The sequence below is a fragment of the Cetorhinus maximus genome, chromosome 22 (assembly GCF_964194155.1).
Source record: "Cetorhinus maximus chromosome 22, sCetMax3.hap1.1, whole genome shotgun sequence".
NCBI lineage: Eukaryota > Metazoa > Chordata > Chondrichthyes > Lamniformes > Cetorhinidae > Cetorhinus > Cetorhinus maximus.
The window spans coordinates 71,973,205-71,996,857 of NC_135900.1; the positions used below are offsets into that span (position 1 = coordinate 71,973,205).

The following is a 23,653-nucleotide window of genomic DNA, read 5'->3' on the forward strand; positions in this document are numbered from 1 at the left end:
CATTTGCAACCATCTTCAGCCAGAAATGCCGAGTAAATGATCCAACTTGGCTTCCTTCTGAGATCCCCAGGATCACAGTTGCCAGTCTTCAGTCAATTCAATTGACTCCTCATGATATCAAGGAATGGCTGAAGGCACTGGGCACAGCAAAGACAATGGGCCCTGACAACATTTCAACATTAGAAATCATAGAACCATAGAAAAGTTACAGCACAGAAGGAGGCCATTCAGCCCATCTTGTCCATGCCAGCCCAAGGACACCCAGGTGCCCTTTCTAATTCCACCTTCCTGCACCCGGCCCATAGCCCTGCAGCTTACAGCACTTAAGGTGCAGATCCAGGTACTTTTTTAAAGAGTTTAGAGTTTCTGTCTCTACCACCAACTTGGGCAGCGAATTCCAGACACCCACTACCCTCTGCGTAAAAAAGTTCTTCCTCATGTCCCCCCTACACCTTCTGCCACTTATCTTGAACCTATGTCCCCTGGTTCTGGAATTCTCCACCAAGGGAAACAATTTTATCCTGTCTACTCTATCTATTCCCCTCATAATTTTGTACACCTCAATCAAGTCACCTCTCTTTCTTCTAAGGAAAATAACCCCAACCTATCCAATCTCTCCTCGTAGCTACACTTTTCTAACCCTGGCAACATTCTTGCAAACCTCCTCTGCACTCTCTCCAGAGCTATTACGTCCTTTCTGTAATGTGACCAGAACTGCAAACAATACTCCAGTTGTGGCCTCACCAGTGTTTTATACAATTCCAACATTATATCCTTACTTTTATATTCTATACCTCTGCCACTGAAGGAGAGCATTCCATATGCCTTCTTTACAACCTTGTCTACTTGAACTGCTGCCTTCAGGGACCTGTGTACTTGTATGCCAAGATCTCTCACTTCACCTACCCCTCTTAGTATATTCCCATTTATTGTGTAATCCCTGTAACTGTTTGACCTCCCTAAATGTATGACATCACACTTCTCTGTTAAAATCCATCTGCCACTTTACCGCCCACTCCACCAACCCATCTATATCATTTTGGAAATTATGGCTATCCTCTACACTATCCACTACTCGGCCAATCTTTGTGTCATCTGCAAATTTCCCAATCATGCCCCCCACGTTCACGTCCAAATTGTTAATATATAACACAAACAGCAAGGGTCCCAACACTGAGCCCTGTGGAACACCACTTGAGTCAACTTTCCATTCGCAAGGACATCCATCGACCATTACCCTTTGTTTCCTGTTACAAAGCCAACCTTTTATCCAGTTTTCCACATTACCCTGAATCCCATGGGCTTTTATTTTCCTGACCAATCTGCCATGTGGGACCTTGTCAAATGCCTTGCTAAAATCCATGTACACAACATCCACTGCACAACCTTCATCAACCCTTCTTGTCACTTCCTCAAAGAATTCAATCAAATTTGTGACGCAAGACCTTCCTTTAAAAAATCCGTGCTGACCACCCCTGACTAGTCCATGCCTTTCCACATGACAGTTAATCCTATCTCTCAGGATTGATTCTACTAATTTGCTCACCACCGATGTAAGACTAACTGGCCTATAATTGTTTGGCATTTCCTTTGATCCCTTTTTAAACAATGGAACTACGTTTGCATTTCTCCAGTCCTCCGATGACTCCCCTGTATCTAGTGAAGATTGGAAAATCATCCTCAGAGCATCTGCTATCTCCTCCCTGATTTCCTTCAGCAGCCTCGGAAACAATCCAACTGGCCCTGGTGACTTATCAACTTTCAAGGATTTCAACCCTTCGAGTACATCCTTAGTACTGACAACTTGTGCTGCAGAACTAACTGCACCCTTAACCAAGCTGTTCTAGAACAGCTACTGGCATCTACCTGACAATGTGGAAAATTGCCCAAGTATGTCCTTTTCACAAAAAGCAGGACAAATCCACTGCTCCCAATTACTGCCCGTCAGTCTATTCTCGATCATCAGTAAAGTGATGGAAAGTGTTGTCGACATTGTTATCAAGCGGCACTTTCACAGCAATTACTTGTTCATTGACACTCAGTTTCGGTTCCGCCAGGGCACTCAGCACCTGACCTCATTGCAGCCTTAGTCCAAACATGGACAAAAGAGCTGAACTCAAGAGATAAGGTGAGAGTGACTGCCCTTAGCATCATGGCAGTATTTGACTGAGTGTGAAATCAAGGAGCCCTAGCAAAATTGAAGTCAATGGGAATCAGAGGGAAAACTCTTCACTAGCTGGAGTCATACCTAGCACAAAAGAAGATTATTAGAAACATAGGAAATAGGAGCAGGAGTAGGTAATTCGGCCCCTCAAGCCTGCTGCACTATTCAGCTAGATCATGGTTGATCATGGCTGATCCTCTACCTCAACGCCATTTTCCCGCAATATCCCATATCCCTTGATATCTTTAATATCTAGAAAATTATAGACCTCTGTCTTGAACGTAATGACTGAGCCTTCACAATTCTCTGGGGTAGAGACTTCCAAAGATTGAGTTAAGAAATACCCCCTCATCTCAGGCCTAAATGGGCCTATCTCTTATTCTGAGGCTGTGCCCCCTGGTTCTAGACCTCTCAGCCAGGGGAAGCATCCTTCCTGTATCCACCCTGTCGAGCTCTATAAGAATTTTGTATGTTTCAGTGAGATCACCTCTCATTCTTCTAAACTTGAGAGAATATAGGCCCAGTCTCCTCAATCTCTCCTGATAGGACAAGTCTGCCATCCCAGGAATCAGCCAGGTGAACCTTTGTTGCATTCCCTCTATTGTAATTATATCCTTCCTTAGGTAAGGAGACCAAAACTACACAATACTATAGGTGTGGACTCACCAAGGCTCTATGCAATTGCAGCAAGCAATTGTGGCTGTGGTTGTTGGAGACCAACCATCTCAGCCCCAGTGTCCAAGGCCCAACTATCTTCAGCTGTTTCATCAATGACCAATGTCCTTCCATCATAAAGTCAGAAGTGGGGATGTTCGCTGATGATTGCACTGTGTTCAATATCGTTTGCGACTCCTGAGATGCTAAAGCAAGACCTGGACAACATTCAGGCTTGGGCTGATAAGTGGCAAGTAAAATTCATACCACACAAGTGTCAAGCAATCACCATCTCCAACAAGACAGAATCTAACCGTCTCCTCTTGACATTCAAAGGTATTAGCATCGCTGAATTCCCTACCATTAACATCCTGGGGATTACCATTGACCCAAAACTTAACTGGACTAGCCATATAAATACAGTGGCTATAATAGCAGGTCAGAGGCTGGGAATTTTGCAGCAAGTAACTCACCTCCTGACTCCCCAAAGCCTGGTCACCATCCACAAGGCACAAGTCAGGAGTGTGATGGAATACTCTCCACTTGCCTGGATGAATCTGGTTCCGACAACACTAAAGAAGCTTGAAACCTTCCAGAACAAAGCAAACCACTTGATTGGCACCCCACCCACCACTTTAAACATTCACTCCCTCCACCACTGACACACAGTACCATATACAAGATGCACTGCAGCAACTTAACAAGGTTCCTTCGACAGCACCTTCCAAACCTGCAATCTCAACCACCTTACAGGATAAGAGCAGCATATACATGGAAACACCACCACCTACATGTTCCCCTCCAAGCTACTTGCTATTCTGAATTGGAATTATATCACCATTCCTCTACTGTTGCTGGGTCAAAGTCTTGGAACTCCACTACCAACTTCTCAATGGCAATTAGGCATGGGTAATAAATGCTGGGCTTGCCAGCAATGCTTACATCCCATAAAAAGATTAAAACCATTTGAGGAAGAGCAGGAGAGTGTCAACCAATATTGTTAATGCAGATGATCTGATTATTATCACAGTGCTGTTTTTGGGGTTATGCTATGTGCAATTTGGCTGTTTTTCATTGGCTGTGAGGCACTTTGGGACGTCCTGAGGTTGTAATCTGCTGAAGAAACTAAATTAATGTTACAATGTTAGAGGTAATGCCTTTACCTAACCCACATGGTGCCCACTTTATCAATGCATGACTTCTTAAGCCTCTTTCCCCATCCCCTCCACCAACAAATGTGAACAGCTCATGGACTTTTTTGACACTAAGATTGAGACAGCTGCCTCCCTCCCTTCCAGGGGTCCACCTTGCTAAATTTCCTTTAATACTGCTCCCTGCTCTAACATCTTTCTCCAGTTGGTCTCCTATTTCCCAATATGCTCTCCATTGAAATTTCACCATCTGCCACAGTGAGGATTTGAACCCCATTAGCCTGGGCCTCTGGATTACTAATCCAGTGACAATACCACTACACCACCACCTCCCCCTGGCTGATGATGTTTCTGATCATAACAGTTCTGATGAAGCGTTAACTCTGTTTCTCTCCATCGATGCTGCCTGGCTTGTTGAGTTTTCCAGCATTTTCTGTTTTTTTTCTCAGATTTCCAGCATCTGCAAATATTTTGCTTTTGTTCTACCTCTGTACTACCTGCCTGAACCATTTCACTGCCTCTGTGTTGTCAGACTGCTTGTCCAGCATCCAGCCCCTGGTGAGCTGCAATTTCCATCATCTTTGGCTCTAGTTACAAACTGCATACCCTTACAACTGGTTTCATCCCCCTCTCTTGCCTCTTTTTAAGTTGTCTGCACAAAGGCACATCTGACCCAGAATGCCACAATCTCCACCAGGGGTAGGGCAAGGAGGCAGGTCCCAAATCCACCCCAGCTGGTACGGGGATCGAGCCAATTGGATTGGCACCACTCTGATCCACACCAGCCATCCAGCCAATTGAGCCAATGGCCCCCAAGAGAATCTGAGTTGCTGGGGCAAAATACACTTTTACATGCACGTTGCAGCCTGGAACTATGTAGAGGCATGAATTTCTTTCCATTACATGGCTGACCAGGAATCTCTCCCCTATTACCACCTGCCATTGGTGTGTTGGAAGGATTTATAAGTTGATAATCAAGCTGCTTGGCCACGTTCTGAACGTACCTCAAGTTCTGGGAGTGGGACTGTAATCCAGAGTTTCTGGCTCAGAGGCAGGGACACTACTCACTATGCCACATGACCTCCTCCCTAGCCAGTACTTCAGGTTGAACCAGACCTTTCACAACTTCAGTGTCCTATTTGATCCTAAGCTGAGCTACAATGCTCATATTCACAACATCATAAAGACCAAAGATAAAAGCAAAAAACTGCGGAAAAAACTTATATTTCACCTCTCTTCTATTTTTACTTAGTTCTGTTGAAGGGTCATTCGGACTCGAAACGTTAACTGTGTTCCTCTCCGCAGATGCTGCCAGACCTGCTGAGTTTTTCCAGGTATTTTTCTTTTTGTTTTTATCATAAAGACCAGCTACTTTCACCTCCGTAATAATGCCTGCTTCAGCAATTCTTCAGATGCATGTAACAAGTGTGCTACAGTAATCATGGGTGACTTTAGACTCCATATAGACTGGGCAAACCAAATTAGCAATAATACTGTGGCGGACGAATTCGTGGAACGTGTACGAGATGTTTTTTTTAGACCAGTATGTCGAGGAACTGACTAGGGATAGAACTCTTCATTAAGACGGAAAGTGAAGAAGTCCGATCTGAAACTAGGGTCCTAAATCTTAACAAAGGAAACTACGGAGATATGAGGTGTGAGTTGGCTAAGATAGATTGGGGAACTTCATTAAAAGGCATGACGGTGGATAGACAATGGCTAATATTTAAGGAACAAATGTATGCATTGCAACAGTTATCCATTCCTTTCTGGCGCAAAAACACAACAGGAAAAGCAGCCCAACCATAGCTAACAAAAGAAATTAAGGGTAGTATCAGATCCAAAGAGGAGTCATATGGGGCAGCATTTAGCCCCCCCATCAGGGGATGTTGTGCGGGAGCAGGCACGAGCGGGAGGGTTCCTAATCGGCGCCCCCGGTTGAGGGCAAGCCGCCATTTTATGTGGGCGGGCCAATTAAGGACCACCAAGCGTGACTTCCATTCGGAAGCGCTGAGCCCTCCCTGTGCGGGGGGGTGGGGGAGGGGGTGGATTCCCTGAGCCGGGAGTGCACACAGATCTCCCTGAGGTAAAGTGCCGCCTCAGGGAGATCGGTTGAAGTTATAAACATTTTTTAAAGGTTAGAAAAAATTTTCCTGATATGTCCCCTCATGTGACTCTGTCACATGAGCTGGGACATGTCCACTATTTTTATTTAAAAATATTCCGAAAATTGTAAATCCCTCATGAAACCTTACCCCGCCCGTGGATGAGATTTCATGCTTTTTCAGAAGGCCACCTGGGCTCTTCACCTGCCCGCCAGCCTTTTTTAATGGCCTTAATAGGCCGTTGACAGGTCAGCGGGAACGCAGCCAACTTGGCTGCGCACCCGCAGAACTGAAAATCTAAATGATGTGGGGAGATGTCGGGACGCACGCCCGACCTCACCCCGCGTCATTTTATGCGTCGGTGAGCGGGCCCTGCCCCCGCTCGCCAACCGGAAAAAGCTGCCCTTGAAGTTGCTGGAAAAGGTAGCAAGCCTGAGGATTGTGAGCAGTTTAGAATTCAGCAAAGGATGACCAAGAGGTTGATGAAGAGGGGTAGAAGAGTATGAGAGTAAACTTGCAAGGAACATAAAAGCGGACTGTAAAAGCTTCTGTAAGTATGTAAAAAGAAAAAGATTAGTGAAGACAAATGTATGTTCCTGAGTATAACTAAAACAATAGCGCTGGAGAAATTGATGGGACTGAAAGCCGATAAATCCCCAAGGCCTGATAATCTACATCCCAGGGTACTAATGGAGGTGGCCATGGAAATAGTGATTGTCATCTTCCAAAATTTTGTTGATTCTGGAACAGTCTCAGCAGATTGGAGGGTGGCAAATGTAACCCCACTATTTAAAAAAGGAGGGAGGGAAAAAACAGCAAAGTACAGCTTAACATCAGTAGTAGGGAAAATGCTAGAGTCTTTTATAAGGGACATGCTAACAGGACACTTGGAAACTATCAATGGGATTAGACAAAGTCAGCATGAAAGGGAAATCATGTTTGACAAACCTACTGGAGTTTTTTGAGGGCTTAAATAGCAGAATAGATAAGGAAGAACCAGTGGATGTGGTGGATTTGGATTTTCAGAAAGCTTTTGATTAAGTCCCACACAGGAGGTTCGTGTGTAAAATTAAAGCACATGGGATTGGGGGTAATATATTGGCATGGACTGAGAATTGATTAGCAGACAGGAAACAGAGAGTAGGAATAAATAGATCTTTTTTGGAGGTACCGCAGGGATCAGTGCTTGGATCCCAGCTATTCATGATAAATATCAATGATTTGGATGAAGGAATCAAATGTAATATTTCCAAGTTTGCTGACACCATGAACCTTGGTGGGAATGTGAGCGATGAGGATGGTGTTAAGAAGCTTCAAGGTGATTTAGACAGGCTGAGTGAGTGGGCAAATACATGACAGATGCAGTATAATGTGGATAAGTGTGCAGTTAGCCACTTTGGTAGGAAAAACAGAATAAGATCATAAGATAAAAGCAAAAGACTGCGGATGCTGGAAATCCAAAACAAAAATAAAAATATCTGGAAAAACTCAGCAGGTCTGACAGCATCTGTGGAGAGGAACACAGTTAACGTTTCGAGTCCGTATGACTCTTCAACAAAAGAGTTCTGTTGAAGAGTCATACGGACTCGAATTGTTAACTGTGTTCCTCTCCGCAGATGTTGTCAGACCTGCTGAGTTTTTCCAGGTATTTTTATTTTTGTATAAGATCATAAGAAATAGGAGCAGGAGTAGGTCATTCAGCCCCTCAAGCCTGCTCCACCATTCAATAAGGTCATGGCTGACCTGTCGCAGGCCTCAACTCTTCTTTCGTGCCAGCTTCTCATAGTCCTCAACTCCCCGATATTTAGTGGAAACATTTTCTCAACATCTACCCTGTCAAGCCCTCTCAGAATCTTATACATTTCAATAAGATCACCCCTCATTTTTCTAAACTCTAATGAATAAAGGCGTAACCTGTTCAGCCGTTCTTGATAAGTCAACCCCTTCATCCCAGGAATCAGCCTTGTGAACCTCCTTTGAACTGTCTCCAATGCCAGTATATCATTTCTTAAATATGGGGACCAAAACTGTACACAGTACTCCAGGTGCTGCCTCACCAACAGTTGTAACAAGACTCCCCTATTTTTAAACTCTAACCCCCTAGCAATATAGGCCAAAATTCCATTTGCCTTCTTAATTGCTTGTTGTACCTACGTGATAACTTTTTGTGTTTCATGCACAAGAACACCCAGATCCCTCTGTGCTGCACTTCTGGAGTCTTTCTCCATTCAAATAATAGTCTGCCTTTTGATTCTTCCTATCAAAGTGCATGACCTCACATTTTCCTACATTAAACTCCATCTGCCAAGTTTTTGCCCACTCACTCAAGCCATCTATATCCCCTTGTAGATTCCTTATGTCCTCATCACAACATGCCCTCCCACCTATTTTTGTATCATCAGCAAACTTGGATACATTACACTATGCCCCCTCCTCCAAGTCTTTAATATAGATAGTAAATAATTGAGGCCCTCAGACTGATCTTTGTGGCACTCCACTAGTTAAATCTTTCCAACCTGAAGAAGACCCATTCATCCCAACTCTCTGGGCTTCTATGTGTTAAACAATAGTCAATCTATTCTAATACATTAACCCCAATACCTTGAGCTCCTATCTTGTGCAATAACCTTTTATGTTGCACCTTATCGAATACCTTCTGGAAATCTAAATACACTACATCTACCAGTACCCCTTTATCAACTCTGCTTGTTATATCCTCAAAGAATTCTGGCAAATTGGTCAAACATGATTTCCCTTTCACAAAACCATGTTGACTCAGTTTGATTCTGTTAAGCTTTTCTAAATGTCCTGTTATTTCTTCCTTAATAATGGACTCTAGAATTTTCCCAATGACAGATGTTAGGCTGACTGGCCTATAGTTTCCTGTTTTTTGTCTCCCTCCTTTCTTGAATAGGGGCGTCACATTAGCGGTTTTCCAATCCACTAGGACCCTCCCAGAATCCAGTGAGTTCTGGAATATTTCGACCAATGACTCCATATCTCTGCAGCCACTTCCTTTAAAACACTTGGATGCAGGTCATCAGGTCCTGGCGACTTGTCTGACTTTAGTCCCATTAGTTTGTCAAATACTTTGGGATGTTTATTGTGTCCCCCACCATGAAGACCAATGCAAAATATTGGTTTAAATTATCTGCACTTTTCCCTGTTCCCCCTTATCAATCCTTCAGTTGCATCCTCCAAGGGTGCCATGCTCACTTTAGCCATTCTCTTTTCATATACCCGTAGAAGTTTATTTCTTGCCAGCTTACTTTCATAATCAATTTTCTCCCTCTTTATTAGCTTTCTGCTGCTGGTTCCAAAAAAATTCCAATCCTCTGGCCTACCACTAGTTTTGGCTGCTTTGTATGCCTTAGTTTTAGATTGGATACTCTCCTCGACCACCTTTGTTAACCACGGATGGTTCATCCTTCTCATCGAGTCCATCTTTTTGACTGGGATAAATCTTTGTTGAGCGTTATGAAATATCTGCTTAAATGTCTGCCACTGCTCATCCATTGACCTTCCCCTTTGTCTATTTTCCCAGCCCGCTTTAGACAACTCTTTCTTCATACCTCTGTAATTGTCCTTAAGTTGAGGACACTGGCTTGAGACCCAAGGTGCTCGCTCTCAAACTGAATTTGAAACGCTACCATGTTATGATCGTTATCCCCTTAACTAGGATATCTCTTATTAATCCCACCTCATTACACGTTATTAGATCTAAAATAGCCTGTTCCCGGGTAGGTTCTGCAATGTATTGCTCTAAGAAACAATCCCTGATGCACTCTACAAATTTGTCTTTCAAGTTACCACTGCCAATCTGATTTGTCCAGTCAATATGCAGATTAAAATCGCCCATGACAATTGTAGCGCCCTTCTTATACACCTCCATCACTTCCCGATTTATACTTTGTCCTACAGTGAGGCAACTCTTCGACCCGTGACTTCTTCCCCTTGCTATTCCTTATTTCCACCCAAGCTCATTCCACATCACGATCTATTGCACCTATATCATTACTCACCACCGCACTGACACCTTCCTTTATTAACAAAGCTACCCCACCTCATTTTCCTTTTTGCCTATTTTTCCTGGAATGTCGAATACACTTGAATATTGAGTTCCCAGTCTTGGTCACCCTGCAACCATGTCCCTGTAATAGCTACTAAGTCATATTCATTTATTTCTATTTGTGCCTTGAACTCATCCATCTTGTTACAAATACTGCGTGCATTCAGATAAAGAGCCTTAAGCTTTGACTTCTTACCATTATTATTCATTCTGGTTCTAATTTCTGCTGCACTCATCTGCTTATAGTTTCTGCCCCTTCCTGTCACACTTTGATTATCCTTCGCCTCTTCACTACCCTGCACCTCTGCTCACTTGGTTCTTTTTGATTTTTTGGTCCATTGAAAGATTGGGATCTGGGTGTCCTTGTATACCAGTCACTGAAAGCAAGTATGCAGGTGCAGCAAGCAGTTAAGAAAGCAAATGGTATGTTGGCCTTCATTGCGAGAGAACTTGAGTACAGGAGCAAGGATGTCTTACTGCAGCTATACAGGGCCTTGGTGAGACCACACCTAGAGTATTGTGTGCAGTTTTGGTCTCTTTACCTAAGAAAGGATATACTTGCCATAGAGGGAGTGCAGCGAAGGTTCACCAGATTGATTCCTGGAATGGCAGGATTGTTGTATAAGGAGAGATTGGGCCAATTAGGCCTGTATTCACTGGAATTTAGAAGAATGAGAGGAGGTCTCACTGAAACATATAAAATCCTGACAGGGAGGGACAGACTGGATGCAGGGATGATATTTCCTCTGGATGGGGGGGCTTAGAACAAGGGGTTACAGTCTCAGGATACAGGGTAGACCATTTAGGACTGAGATAAGGAGAAACCTCTTCACTCAGAGGGTGGTGAGCCTGTGGAATTCTCTATCCCAGAGGGCTGTGGAGGCCGAGTCACTGAATATATTTAAGAAGGAAATAGATAGACTTCTGGACTCTAAAGGCATTCAGGGGTATGGGGACAGAATGGGAGTATGGTGTTGAGATAGAGGATCAGTCATGATCATATTGAATGGCGGAGCAGACTCGAAGGGCCGAATGACCTACTCCTGCTACTATTTCTTATGTTTCTATGGGCAGAATCTTTACCTCGGGTGGGCGCAGCAGGCCACACGGGAATGACCACACAACGGTCCACCGCCCGCGATTGGGCCCTGACTGCGATTTCATGCTGGCTGGCCAATTAATGGTCAGTCAGCGTGAAACGCGTGCTGATAATCTCAGCGCTGGCTGGGTGGGGGCGGGAGGAGCAGGAGCACTGAAGTGTGTGCATGTGCGTGGGTGCGCTCAGTGACAGCTCCCTGAAGGCACAGAGCTGCTTCAGGGAGCTGAAGATTTTTAACACTAAAAATTAAGATTTCAAAAATAAGGAAAATATGCCCCCTCAAATGACTCTTGTCACATGAGCAGGGACATGTTACAAATTAGTTTTTTTAATTTTTAGTGTTTTTTAAATCACCGTTCGAAACCTCATCCTGCCCATGGATGAGGTCTCGCAAAAAATGCAAAGGCCTCTTGGCCTATTTGCCCGCCTACCAACTGTAAGGTTGAATAGGCAGGGAAATTTTGACTTTAATTAATCGGTTAATGGGCTTAACAGCCCTCTTAATTGTTGGTAGGCACGCTGCCAACTCCCGCACGTGCCCACTGACCAAAATATTGCGCAAGTGGGACACTTGTCCTATGCCATCACGCACTATTTCATGCCTGTGTGTGCCGGGCGCGCGCCCACACACTGAACTGAAAATCCTGCCCTATGAAACCTCATCTATGTTTTTGTCACCTCCAGACATGATCTGCTGGCTTGCCTCATATCCTACTTATTCCAAACCTCTGTTGTCTGTTTATAGCCTCCCCCATCTTTGCTAAATTACACTGGCTATCCCATTCCCCAACAATTCCTATTTAAAATTCTCCACCAAGTGTTTAATTCCCTCCATAGCCTCATTCCTCCCTATCTCTGTAACTTTGTGTAGCACTCCCTTTCCCCCACCCTTCCCTGACCCTCCCTTGCCTCCACTTTCAGTACCTATGCCTTCAGCCATCTAGACCCTTTACTCTGGAATTCTCTCCTTAAATCTCTCTGTTGTTCCACCTCTTGCTCCTCCTTTAAGATTTCCCTTAAAGTCCTCTTTGACCAAACGTTAACATCCTTAGTTCAATGTCCATTTTTGCCTGATTACACATTTGTTTTTCTTTGTTAAAAAATAACTCCACTGGAGGCCTTCTGCTGTTGCTTTTCCTCTCTTCATCTGTGTCTCAATAACTGCACCAAGAGTTTGGAGGAATGCCCTGATCTCAGGCTACTCATCTATATTATTGATCATGGAGATGTGTGATGAGCATTCAGGTGGGCCAGCAGAGACTAACATGGAGAAACTGAAACTGCTGCAGTGTTTAAAAAGGAAACACTGATTTCAGTGGAACACTTTGCACAAATCCACTCCTCTAGGATCCAAGAAACAAATTTCAACAACTTTAGATGACTGAAAACTCCCTCTGGAACTGTTAGCTTGTGTTTTATGGGCCAAAACTTCCTGTAAAAATAATAGTGTTAACAACATACGCTGTTGTTAATGTGCAAATTGGCAAATGAGTTCAGGAAATAAAGAGGTAGGCTATGAGTTGCGAATCTCTGGAACTTGCTGGTCCATTTATGGTACTCTGCCTTACATAAATGGCATTTACCCTCAGCATCCCCATTATTTTTAAGAAAGTGCTAGATTTGCATACTAAGCTCATGCAGTAAATTCCGAGTGCCTCTATTATTAGATGGGTGGCAGGTCAGAATATTGGACAGAATATCAAAAACAGCAAAGAATCACTAAAAGGTTAATAAGGAAAGAAAAATTAAAGTACGAGAGAAAGCTAGGTCGAAATATAAAAACAGACACTAAGAGTTTCTATAGATAGTTAGAAAGAAAAGAGTTAACAAAGTGAGAGTTGGTCCTATAGTAAGTGAGTCTGGGGGATTTATAATGGAAAATAAGGAGATGGCAAATATATTAAACAGATATTTTGCATCAGTCTTCACCATAGACGATACAAGTAACATCCCAGAAATAGCTGTAAATCAGAAAAGGAAAGGGAGAGAGGGACTGAAGAAAATTACAATCGCCAGCGAAGTGGTATTGAGCAAATTGTTGGAGCTGCGGCTGACAAGTCCCCAGGTCCTGATGGACTTCATCCTAGTGCCTTAAAAGAAGTGGCTAGTGAGATAGTTTTAATTTTAATGATTTTAATTTTCCAAAATTCCCTAGATTTGGGGAAGGTTCCATAAGATTAGAAAATAGCGAATGTAACTCCTTTATTTAAAAATGGAGGGAGACAGAAAGAAGAAAACCACAGGCAGTTAGGTTAACATCTGCCATAGCAAAAATGTTAGAAGCTATTATTAAAGACGTTATAGCAGGGCACTTAGAAAATTCAAGGTAATCAGGCAGAGTCAACATGGTTTAATGAAAGGGAAATCATGTTTAACCAATCTGAGTATTGCTGAAAAAAGAGACATGTCGAAGCTTTTCGTCTTGCACTCATCAGGACACTTCGCAAGAACACCAATATAAGGAGAAAACAACAATTTATACAGTATGTGAAGAGAGTGATGATTGGTTGGCAAGTGGACTCTGATTGGTAGAGGCATTGCCATTGAGAATGTGCCAGTGATGGTGACTGACAGCTGCCAAGCATTGTTTGAAATTAATTGGTCAAGGCATTGCCCTGCGGAATGAGTCAGCGAATGACTGTCACGTATTTTGTTTAGCTGAAACAGGTGCAATGTGTGTACATGTTTTTTATATCTGCAGAGAACAGGATCTTGTGTATTAATATATGTAGTTTCCAGTACATGCAGATGCATCACACTGTGAGCCTGACTGACAATCTTAAATTGGTTGTCAGCGTAATTCCTAGCACACTGATTTATTATTTAGTAAATGTTGTCCAATCGTGGAATCACATCTAATGTTGAACACTGTGTTTTGAGTTTTGCAAGTACGAGCTGCTTAGGTACAGTATGTACCTTGCCAGTTGCAACCAGCGGCTGGGACATGCTGTTTCATACGATACTTCAGTCTTTCGCACGTATGGCCTACATACCTAGCAGCACACTGGCACTGGAATTCATATACCATGTTACTCATTTGTCTGATAGGCAGAATGTCTTTTTAGCTTGATGGCAGCATCCTGTTAGTGGCAAATACCACTCATGTTGCTACTGCATAGTAGTAGCGTGAAACAGCTAGCTTCACCTGTTGCTCAAAGTTTTGAGATACCTTGCCTTTCCACCTTTCAGGACCGGAAGTGGCAGCCTGAGGCCCGTTCATGAGTTTGTGTGATATACAGCGCGAAATGACCTGATCAGGGTAGCCATTATACTGCAGGATGCCTTTGATGTGCCCTATTTCAGCAGCAAGCATGCATGGTGAGCAAATGGCTCAGGCCCTATTTACAAAGCTGCTGATAAGACCAATCTTATAGCATGTGGAACTGTAGGAATCCCAATGCATATATTGACCAGTGAAGATACGTTTGCAGTACATTAGCCTCTCTCCACCGCAGTCTCTCTTCCCTTCATAGCCTCTTCCCCCCCACCCCATGAAGCCTCTCTCCCCGCACCTTCCAGTTGTCTGTTCCCTCATTACATGAGCCACCACATCAAACCAGGGGGTGGCTATTGGGTCCATAACGGCAATCGCTTTACTACTGACTCATGCCTCCACTCTGCTACCAAATCACATGTAGCCAGCATGCATACAATGAGACCTATGCTGCCAGGAGAAACATCTTCGAGCAGACCATTGGAGTGCTGAAGCAACAGTGCACGCTTAACACCATTTGCAGCTTGGAAACAGAAGAGATTATGGGATGAGGGAAAAATGGAATGAAAGGTGGATTAGGTAGGAACATACTAACAGCTGAGATAGTTCCACTTTCCTACCATCAGTTTCAGCCCTGCCACTTATTATGGCCTCACTGGTGGCCACACCGATGATAGTCAGCACTGTCTCCTCTGTAGGAGTGTGAACATGCAGCTGTGCCTGTTGCCCATCGGTTAGGTGCTGCTTCATCTGACTAAAGCCACCTTGTCCTGCAAGAGACAGGGAACTGTGTCAGTTCATGTGGTGTAATGTGATTGGGTGATATGCCTGGCACAGTTGAATAGCTGGATGTGTGTGTATGGTGTGAGGTATGAGTTTGAGGCTTGCATCAGTGCTGTGTGTGAGGACGAGGTGAGGCTATTATGTTGGGTATGAGTTTTGCTTGACAATGTTGGGAGGTGAGTAAAGTGGGAGTGGTGAATTGAGCAGAGTATGAGGTAGTGGGTTACATTTAACAATGCGTTCACTGACCATGACCACTCAGGTGAAGCTATTGAATGTTTTTTTTTATTCATTTACGGGATGTGGGCTAGGCCAGCATTTATTGCCCATCCCTAAATGCCCTTGAGAAGATGGTTATGAGCTGCCTTCTTGAACAGCTGCAGTTCCTGTGGTGTAGGTACACCCACAGTGCTGTTAGGAAGGGTATTCCAGGATTTTGATCCAGCGACAGTGAAGGAACGGCGATATATTCCCAGGTCAGGATGGTGAGTGGATTGGAGGGGAACTTCCAGGTGGTGGTGTTCCCATCTATCTGCTACCCTTGTTCTCCTAGATGGTAGTGGTTGTGGGTTTTGAAGGTGCTGCTTAAGGAGACTTGGTGAGTTTCTGCAGTGCATCTTGTAGATGGTACACACTGCTGCTACTGTTCGTCAGTGGTGGAGGGAATGAATGCTTTTGGATGTGGTACCATTGTCAGCTGAGATAGTTCCACTTTCCTACCATCAGTATCAGCCCTGCCACTTATTATGGCCTCACTGGTGGCCACACCGATGATAATCAGCACTGTCTCCTCTGTAGGAGTGTGAACATGCAGCTGTGCCTATTGCCCACTGGTTAGGTGCTGCTTCATCTGATTAAAGCCACCTTGTCCTGCTGCTTTGTCCTGGATGGTGTCAAGCTTCTTGAGTGTTGTTGGAGTGCACTCATTCAGGCAAGTGGGGTGTATTCCACCATATGCCTGACTTGTGCTTTGCAGATGGTAGACAGGCTTTGGGGAGTCAGGAGGTGAGTTACTCGTGCAGGATTCCTAGCCTCTGACCTGCTATTGTAGCCACAGTATTTATATGGCTAGTCCAGTTCAGTTTCTGGTCAATGGTAACCCCCGGATTGTTTAAAGTGGGGGATTCAGTGATGGTAATGCTGTTGAATGTCAAGGGGTGCTGTTTAGATTCTCTCTTGTCGGAGATGGTCATTGCCTGGCACTTGTGGCACAAATGTTACTTGCCACTTGTCAGCCCAAGCCTGTATATTGTCCAGGTCTTGCTGCATTTGGACATGGACTGCTCCAGTATCTGAGGAGTCGTGAATAGTGCTAAACATTATGCAATCATCAGCGAACACCCCCACTTTTGACCTTATGATGGAAGGAAGGTCATTGATGAAGCAGCTGAAGATGGCTGGGCCTAGGATACTACCCTGAGAAACTTCTGCAGTGATGTCCTGGAACTGAGATGATTGACCTTCAACAACCACAACCATTTTCCTTTGTGTTAGGTATGACTCCAACCAGTGGAGAGTTTTCCCCCTGATTCCCATTGACTCCAGTTTTTCTAGGGCTCCATGATGCCACACCAGTCAAATGCTGCCTCGATGTCAAGGGCAGTCACTCACCCCACCTCTGGAGTTCAGATCTTTTGTCCATGTTTGAACCAAGGCTGTAATGAGGTCAGAAGCTGACTGACCCTGGCAGAACCTAAACTGAGCGTCAGTGAGCAGGTTACTGCTAAGCCAGTCCCACTTGATAGCACTGTTGATGACCCCTTCCATACTGATGGGGCAGTAATTAGCTGGGTTGGATCTGTCCTCCATTCTGTGTACAGGGCATACCTGGGCAATTTTCCACATAGCCGGGTTGATGCCAATGTTGCAGCTGTACTGGAACAGCTTGACTAGGGGCTCAGCAAGTTCTGGAGCACAAGTCTTTAGTACTATTGCCGGAATATTGTCAGGGCCCACAGCCTTTGCAGTATCCAGTACCTTTAGCCGTTTCTTGATATCAGCACTGCATCCAGGTCCTTGAAGCTATTCTGCTCTCATTGTCCATGATGGGTATCTACTCCCACTGCCTTTGTAATGTCCATCTGGAGAGCTCCCTGATCCCCTGTGGATAGAGGACCTCTTTCCTCCGACCCACCTCCTCCATCAAGGCCTCCACTGCAGCACTGAAAAACCTTGTGGCAAGCTCTCTGGCCTGCTGTGCCGTTTCCACTCTTCCTTCTGCTCATAAGCTCTTCCTCAGCCACTTACAGCACCTGCTGTAGGTGGAATGCCCCTCCTGTTTAAGAGGTGCAGGCTAACTTTGACTCGTGCAGACCTTGCATGAACTTAGGCCCCCTGACAAGTAATGCAGTGATTCCACAGTGTGCTCAGTGCTGAGCTGTAGACCACTATCATTTGAATAGGCAAGCTGCATGCAGTTTAATCTGCAGCACTACGAATGGGCGCAGGTTACTTGTGCATTGCAATCCCTACGCCCAGTTACCAGTTACATCAGGTGTTTCCCCTGAGTACATTATGATGCAAGAATGGTTAGGTCTATATCAAATTCAGCAAAGATTGAAGGCAGTGTTTGGAGTTCAGCACTGACTCAATCCAATCTTTCTGTAGAGCTCATAACATTTTAAAGAACAAATAACTTACATTTGTGTAAAGCCTTTCATGAACTCAGGATGTCCCAAATAAAGTATTTTAAAGTGTAGTCACCGTTGTATTGTAGGAAATGGGACAGCCAGAGTTGCACGCAAAAAGGTGTGTTAGGAAATAGAGATAGTTTAAGCAAGCTGAATTTGTATTTTTGGGTGTTAGAAATAAGCTATAGCTATAAGTTTTAACTCTTAGTTTAATTTATATTTTTTTCTATTTGTGGATTAAAAGGTGAAACCCAAGATCTAGTCTCATTTCTGAGTGGAGACAGGCTTTGTTGGTGTGCCTGCATTCTAAGGAGATTTTACGACTCTTGAAGGGAAGTTAAAACAAACATGGTTAAAAAGAACTGCTGTTGCCTAGCAACAGAGGTCCAGAGAGAGGGACCCACAGAGACTGAGAAAACTATAAAAGCAGTTTCAGTTCAGTTGAAGCCAGGATCCCAGAGAGGCTGGACAGCAGATGCACAGATAGCAAGTCCCAAAGTAAAGTTGAAGGCAGATGCCAGGAGAAGCTGGACACAGGAGAAAGAACTGCAGAAGCAGGTTCCAGAAACTAAAGAAGAAAGTCCCCAAATCCAGGGAAGTGGATCAGGGAAGATTCAAGAGGACAGCCTAAGGACAAGACAGGAATCTGGAAAAAGGACCTGTTCTATGAAAGTGAGGAGCAGAGAGGAAAGCACCAAGCTTAAAGGGAAGAAAGCTGCAGGAAGCAGAATTAAAAAATGGCTTGCGAGAAGTCAGAAGGTCCAGTCTGTAACTATGGGCTTGTGAAGCAGCGGTCTTCTGTTGACATGGCTAAGCATTTGTGAAAGAGTGCGTGGAAGGAAGCTTGAATGCACGTGGCGATCCAGCGGAGAAGAACATTGGAAGGAGTGCTCAAAACCCTGGAGTTGGACCCTTGTGGAAGGCATCTGAGAGAAAGCGTTGTTTGGGAGAGGATTCCAGAGTGAGTTCTTGGAGAGTGGAGATTGGAAGCCCTCGTGTAAAAGACGGAATTCAGTGAGACCTGTTGGTTCAAGCTCAAGTGGTGTGATAATTGTCTGCGGGGAGTTGAGGAGAGATCCATAGGCCAGAATTTTCCGGTCAGCGAGTTGGGGTTGGCCAACGCGAAAATGACACGGGGATGATGTCGGGAGGAACCCCCGACGTCGTCCCAGTCCATTTAAATTTTTAGGAAGGCGGGCGGACAGCGAAATCAGCTGTCCGCCCGCCAACCTGTCAATGGCCAATTGAGGCCATTGTCAGGATAATTAAGATAATTAAAGACCTGCCCGTCCAACCTTAAGGCTAGTGGGCAGGCCAGGAGCCCCAGCGGGCTTCTGAAAAAACATGAAACCTCATCCATTGGCGGATGAGGTTTCATGTCCATTTTTAACAACTTTAGTAAAGTTTCTGTGCTTCTTATTAACATGTCCCATCTCGTGTGACATTGTCACATGAGGGGGACATGTTAATAGTTTTTTAACTTTTCTATTTTTAAAGTTTTTTAGACTGTCAGTAATCTCCATGAGACAGCACTTAGTCTCAGGGATCAGTGCACTCTTTGGCGCGCATGTGCGTAATAGTGCACTTTGACAGTCGGAGAATCCCCCCCCCCCCCCCCTCCCCCCCACGCACAGGAAGTGCTTCCTGTTGGTCAGGCCGCTGGGCAGGCCTTAATTGGCCTGCACACTCAAAATGGCGGCAGGCCCCGTTTCAGCGGCGGAGGTTGGCTGCCTGCCCGCCGCCAAGCCAGTGGGGCCCGCACGCCTACCAAGGGCAAAATTCTGCCCATAGCATCTGTCACTTGGTTTCAGAGTGTGGTGTGTCTGACCATAGGTTGCCTAATGTTTTACATGCACTGTGAACTTACTGTGAACATTAGAATATAAGATAGCTTTTGTAACTTATGTTATCCTTACAAATCTGTAAATATCTGTAAAGGTATAGTTGTGGATGAAAGAATATTGTAATACAGTTCATCTTTGCTTCTTCAATAAATGTTTTATTCTTTTGTTAAAAGTTCATCAGCTGACTCCTGTGACTCTGTTCAGTAGTCACTCTCCGTGTATCTAACTAAAAGTTAGGATCTATCAAGCCGGTTTCCATCCTGGGATCAGGTTTGTCTAGTAGTAACATCAGCTGGGATCATAACAGGTGTGACACTCAGCAATGGTTTAATGACCAGATAATCTATCTTTTTGTGATGTTGGTTGAAGGGTAAATATCAGCCAGGAGAGCTCTCTGCTCTATCTTGAAATATTGCCATGGGATCTTTTACATCCACTCGAAAGAGAAGGCAATTTAACATCTTATTTGAGACAGCACCTCCAACAGTGCAGCACTCCCTCAGTACTGGACTGAAGTATCAGCTTGGATTATGTGCTGAAGTCTCTGGAGTGGAGCAGAGCGATTCCCCTGGGAATGAAGGGCTTGGACTCACACTGAAACATTCCTATTGCTGGTGTGCTGAATGTTGGCTTAGTGTTTACACTGTTGATGTTTCCCTTGGGGTTTTGTGTGAAATCAGTAAAATTGCATCAGTGAAAAGAGAAGGAAATCCAGGAGAGTATTTGGGAAAAGTAAAACTCCAGAGTGCTTTAAGCACTTCTAATTGTGTTCTCTATTTATTGCAGGATTAAGGAACCACTTATTCCCTCTTGCATTGCATGATTTCTGTTCCAGCCCTACACAAACATTGTTCATACAGCAACAGATACTCTCCCATAATTGTATGAGCTATTTTCCTTTCAGATGTGTCCATTAATTAACCAGGCTGCTGACACGCTGATGAAAAATCTGAAGACTCATGCAGACTCTGGCAAGGGTTTTGACATCCACCGGTAAGGAGCAGGCATCAAATAATACTGTTGGTTGTGCATCCCTGAAGGTTGGGTGTCAAAGATAGGCAGAGTCCTACTGAAAATGTTCAAGCTTGTTCTATCATGGGCAAGAAGCCATCCTCTCAAAAATCCCAAATTAATTGTAGAGAAAAAAATGTCGATAAAGATTCAAGGGAAAGGGGTGCATTTTCTTCAGATTTGCTTGATTACCATTAGGACATAGGAAGAAATTTGCATAACATATCAAGTAAATAGTACAATTATGCAGTAAAATTCCTTCTTCGACAACATCTCTCAAACTTGTGATTGTACCACCTGCTGGCAGCAGGTGCATGAGAACAGTGCAAATTCCCTTCCAAGTCACACACCATCCTGACTTGGAAATATATTGCTGTTCCTTCATAGTCACTGGATCAAAATCCTGAAACTCTCTTTCCAAACAAAACTGTGGTTAGACCTACACCACATGGACTGCAGTGGTTCAAGAAGGCCACTCACCACCACCTTCTCAAGGGCAATCAGGGATGGACAATAAATGCTGACCTTGCCAACAATGCCTGCATCTCAGCGATGAATAAAGAACAGGGGCTGAATCTATGATAGTTCATGCATATAACTGATGAGATAATCAGCAGCTTTATGCTCAGAATTATTCAAAATGTATGCTGAGAGCATCAGGTCACTCTGTGGTTTTGTGCGGAGGTGGGGAGGGGTGTGGAAAGAGGAGACCATGTCTCTGGAAAGATAAGTTATGTTTTAATAGCATGTTTAAATTACCATAAACTGTACGAGGCAAAGACTCAAACTTGGAGTCAAGGTAAACTAATTTATACACCAATTTGTGAGAATATGGTGCAGCTTTTAGGAGGAAATAGGGAGGTGAAAAGGGTCAATAAATTCCAGAAACACATGGATGGATATTTGAGAGAGAGATTAAACAAGGGTTAAGAGGAGAACTGAGTGTTTGACAGTCCAGATGTGCCATAATGGTCATTCATGTTCAGGTAAATGACTCTCTCTCACTTCATGCTTTAAGTTCTTTCTTCCTAGGAGTTCCTAAGATTTCACGTAGTCACCTATTTTCCTCACTCATGGTAGCAGAAACATCTACTTATATTTTGAATTATGGAATTAACAGTGCCCCTCCCTAAATTAACACAGTGCAGAATTAACAGTGCCCCTCCCTAAATTAACACAGTGCAGAATTAACAATGCCCCTCTCTAAATTAACACACTGCAGAATAAACAGTGCCCCTGCCTAAATTAACACAGTGCAGAATTAACAATGCCCCTCCCTAAATTAACACACTGCAGAATAAACAGTGCCCCTGCCTAAATTAACACAGTGCAGAATTAACAATGCCCCTCCCTAAATTAACACACCGCAGAATAAACGGTGCCCCTGCCTAAATTAACACAGTGCAGAATTAACAATGCCCCTCCCTAAATTAACACACCGCAGAATAAACGGTGCCCCTGCCTAAATTAACACAGTGCAGAATTACGAATGCCCCTCCCTAAATGAACAGAGTGCAGAATTAACAGTGCCGTTCCCTAAATGTACACAATGGCCCACATCTCCCAATCTCTAGATGGTTGGAGACTGGACGTACTCCAGAGGATGTGCTGTAGGTCCACTTTAGAGGTCCCACTGCAAGGACTGTGCGGCAATTGCCCTGGAAGTTTAAACTTCCGATGAGCAATTCCCCTGCTTGCCGGCACCCTCCAAAAATGTCTCCAACTCTGAGTTAAAGTCGGACAACTTACTGACCTGGATAGTTACCCAGGAAATGTTATACAGAACTCATTCCCCAATCACCAACACTGCCCCCCTCCCTCCCACTTAACTTCCAACCCCATGACTCCCTTCCCCAAATACTCCTGACCAGACATGTCTAACCCTGACCATCCCAAACCCCGACTCCACCCCCCAACCTGACCTGACTAGCCCCCAACCTGACAACCTCTCCAGACCCAACCCAACTACCCATAGCGTGCCTACTCACTCACCTGCCTGCCACCCTACGCTCTACTACCCTACCCACATGCCACCCTAACATCCTACCCACATGCCACCTTACACTCCTGCCATCCTACCCACCTGCTACCTCACCCACCTGTCACCCTACCCACCTGCCACCCTACCCATTTACATACTTACTTTACCCACCCTACCCCCTCACCCACCCTACTCCCTCACCTGTTCTACCCTGTCATCCACCCTTCCCCCTTACCCAATAACTTTACACACTTACCTTCTCTCTGTAGCTTTTCAAGCAAGCTTTGGGACATTTACAGCATCTAGTGCTGTAAAAACAGGGCATGTCTTCTATGCCGCTTCTTCTTCTGAAGTTTTCTACACTGCTTTAGGATCCAACACCTGAAAATGGCACAGAAAAATCAGAGGAGGCTAAGTGTGTATTATTTTTTGTCTGATCATGTTAGGAAATAGATAAAATAAATCCCGATTGGAAGATCTGGGCCAATATGATTCAAGTACCCATTCCTAAATGAACACAGTATAGATTTAACCATTGCCCCTCACTAAATAAACAGTACAGAATTAACAGTATCCCTCCTTAAATGAACACTGAACCTTATCGAATGCATTTTGGAAATCCAAATACACTACATCTACTGGTTTCCTTTTATCCACCCTGCTTGTTACATCTTCAAAGACCTCTAATAAATTTGCCAAACATGATTTCCCTTTCATGAAGCCATGTTGACTCTGCTTCATTGTATTATGATTTTCTAAATGTCCTGCTCCTTTTTATTTATTTTTTAGTCATCCTTTGCTGGTTTTTAAAATGTTCCCAATCTTCAGGCCTACCACTAATCTTCGCAGTACTGAATGCAATTTGATGCTACCATTAGCTTCCTTAGTTTGCCATGGCTGCTTCTTCCTTCTCATAGAAGCTTTCTTTCTCAATGGAATACATTTTTT

At 44.2% G+C, this 23,653-nt stretch overlaps 1 protein-coding gene across 5 annotated transcripts in view; it reads left to right on the plus strand.

The window, feature by feature from the left end:
* The window catches only part of tbxas1 (thromboxane A synthase 1 (platelet)), a 242,859-nt gene that overhangs the window by 165,352 nt on the left and 53,854 nt on the right, over window positions 1-23,653 (plus strand). For all 5 annotated transcript variants that reach the window (XM_078568528.1, XM_078568527.1, XM_078568529.1 and 2 more), the window contains one exon: window positions 20,618-20,706. In XM_078568528.1, coding sequence (XP_078424654.1) covers window positions 20,618-20,706 — 89 coding nt within the window. The remainder of the gene's footprint in view (window positions 1-20,617; window positions 20,707-23,653) is intronic.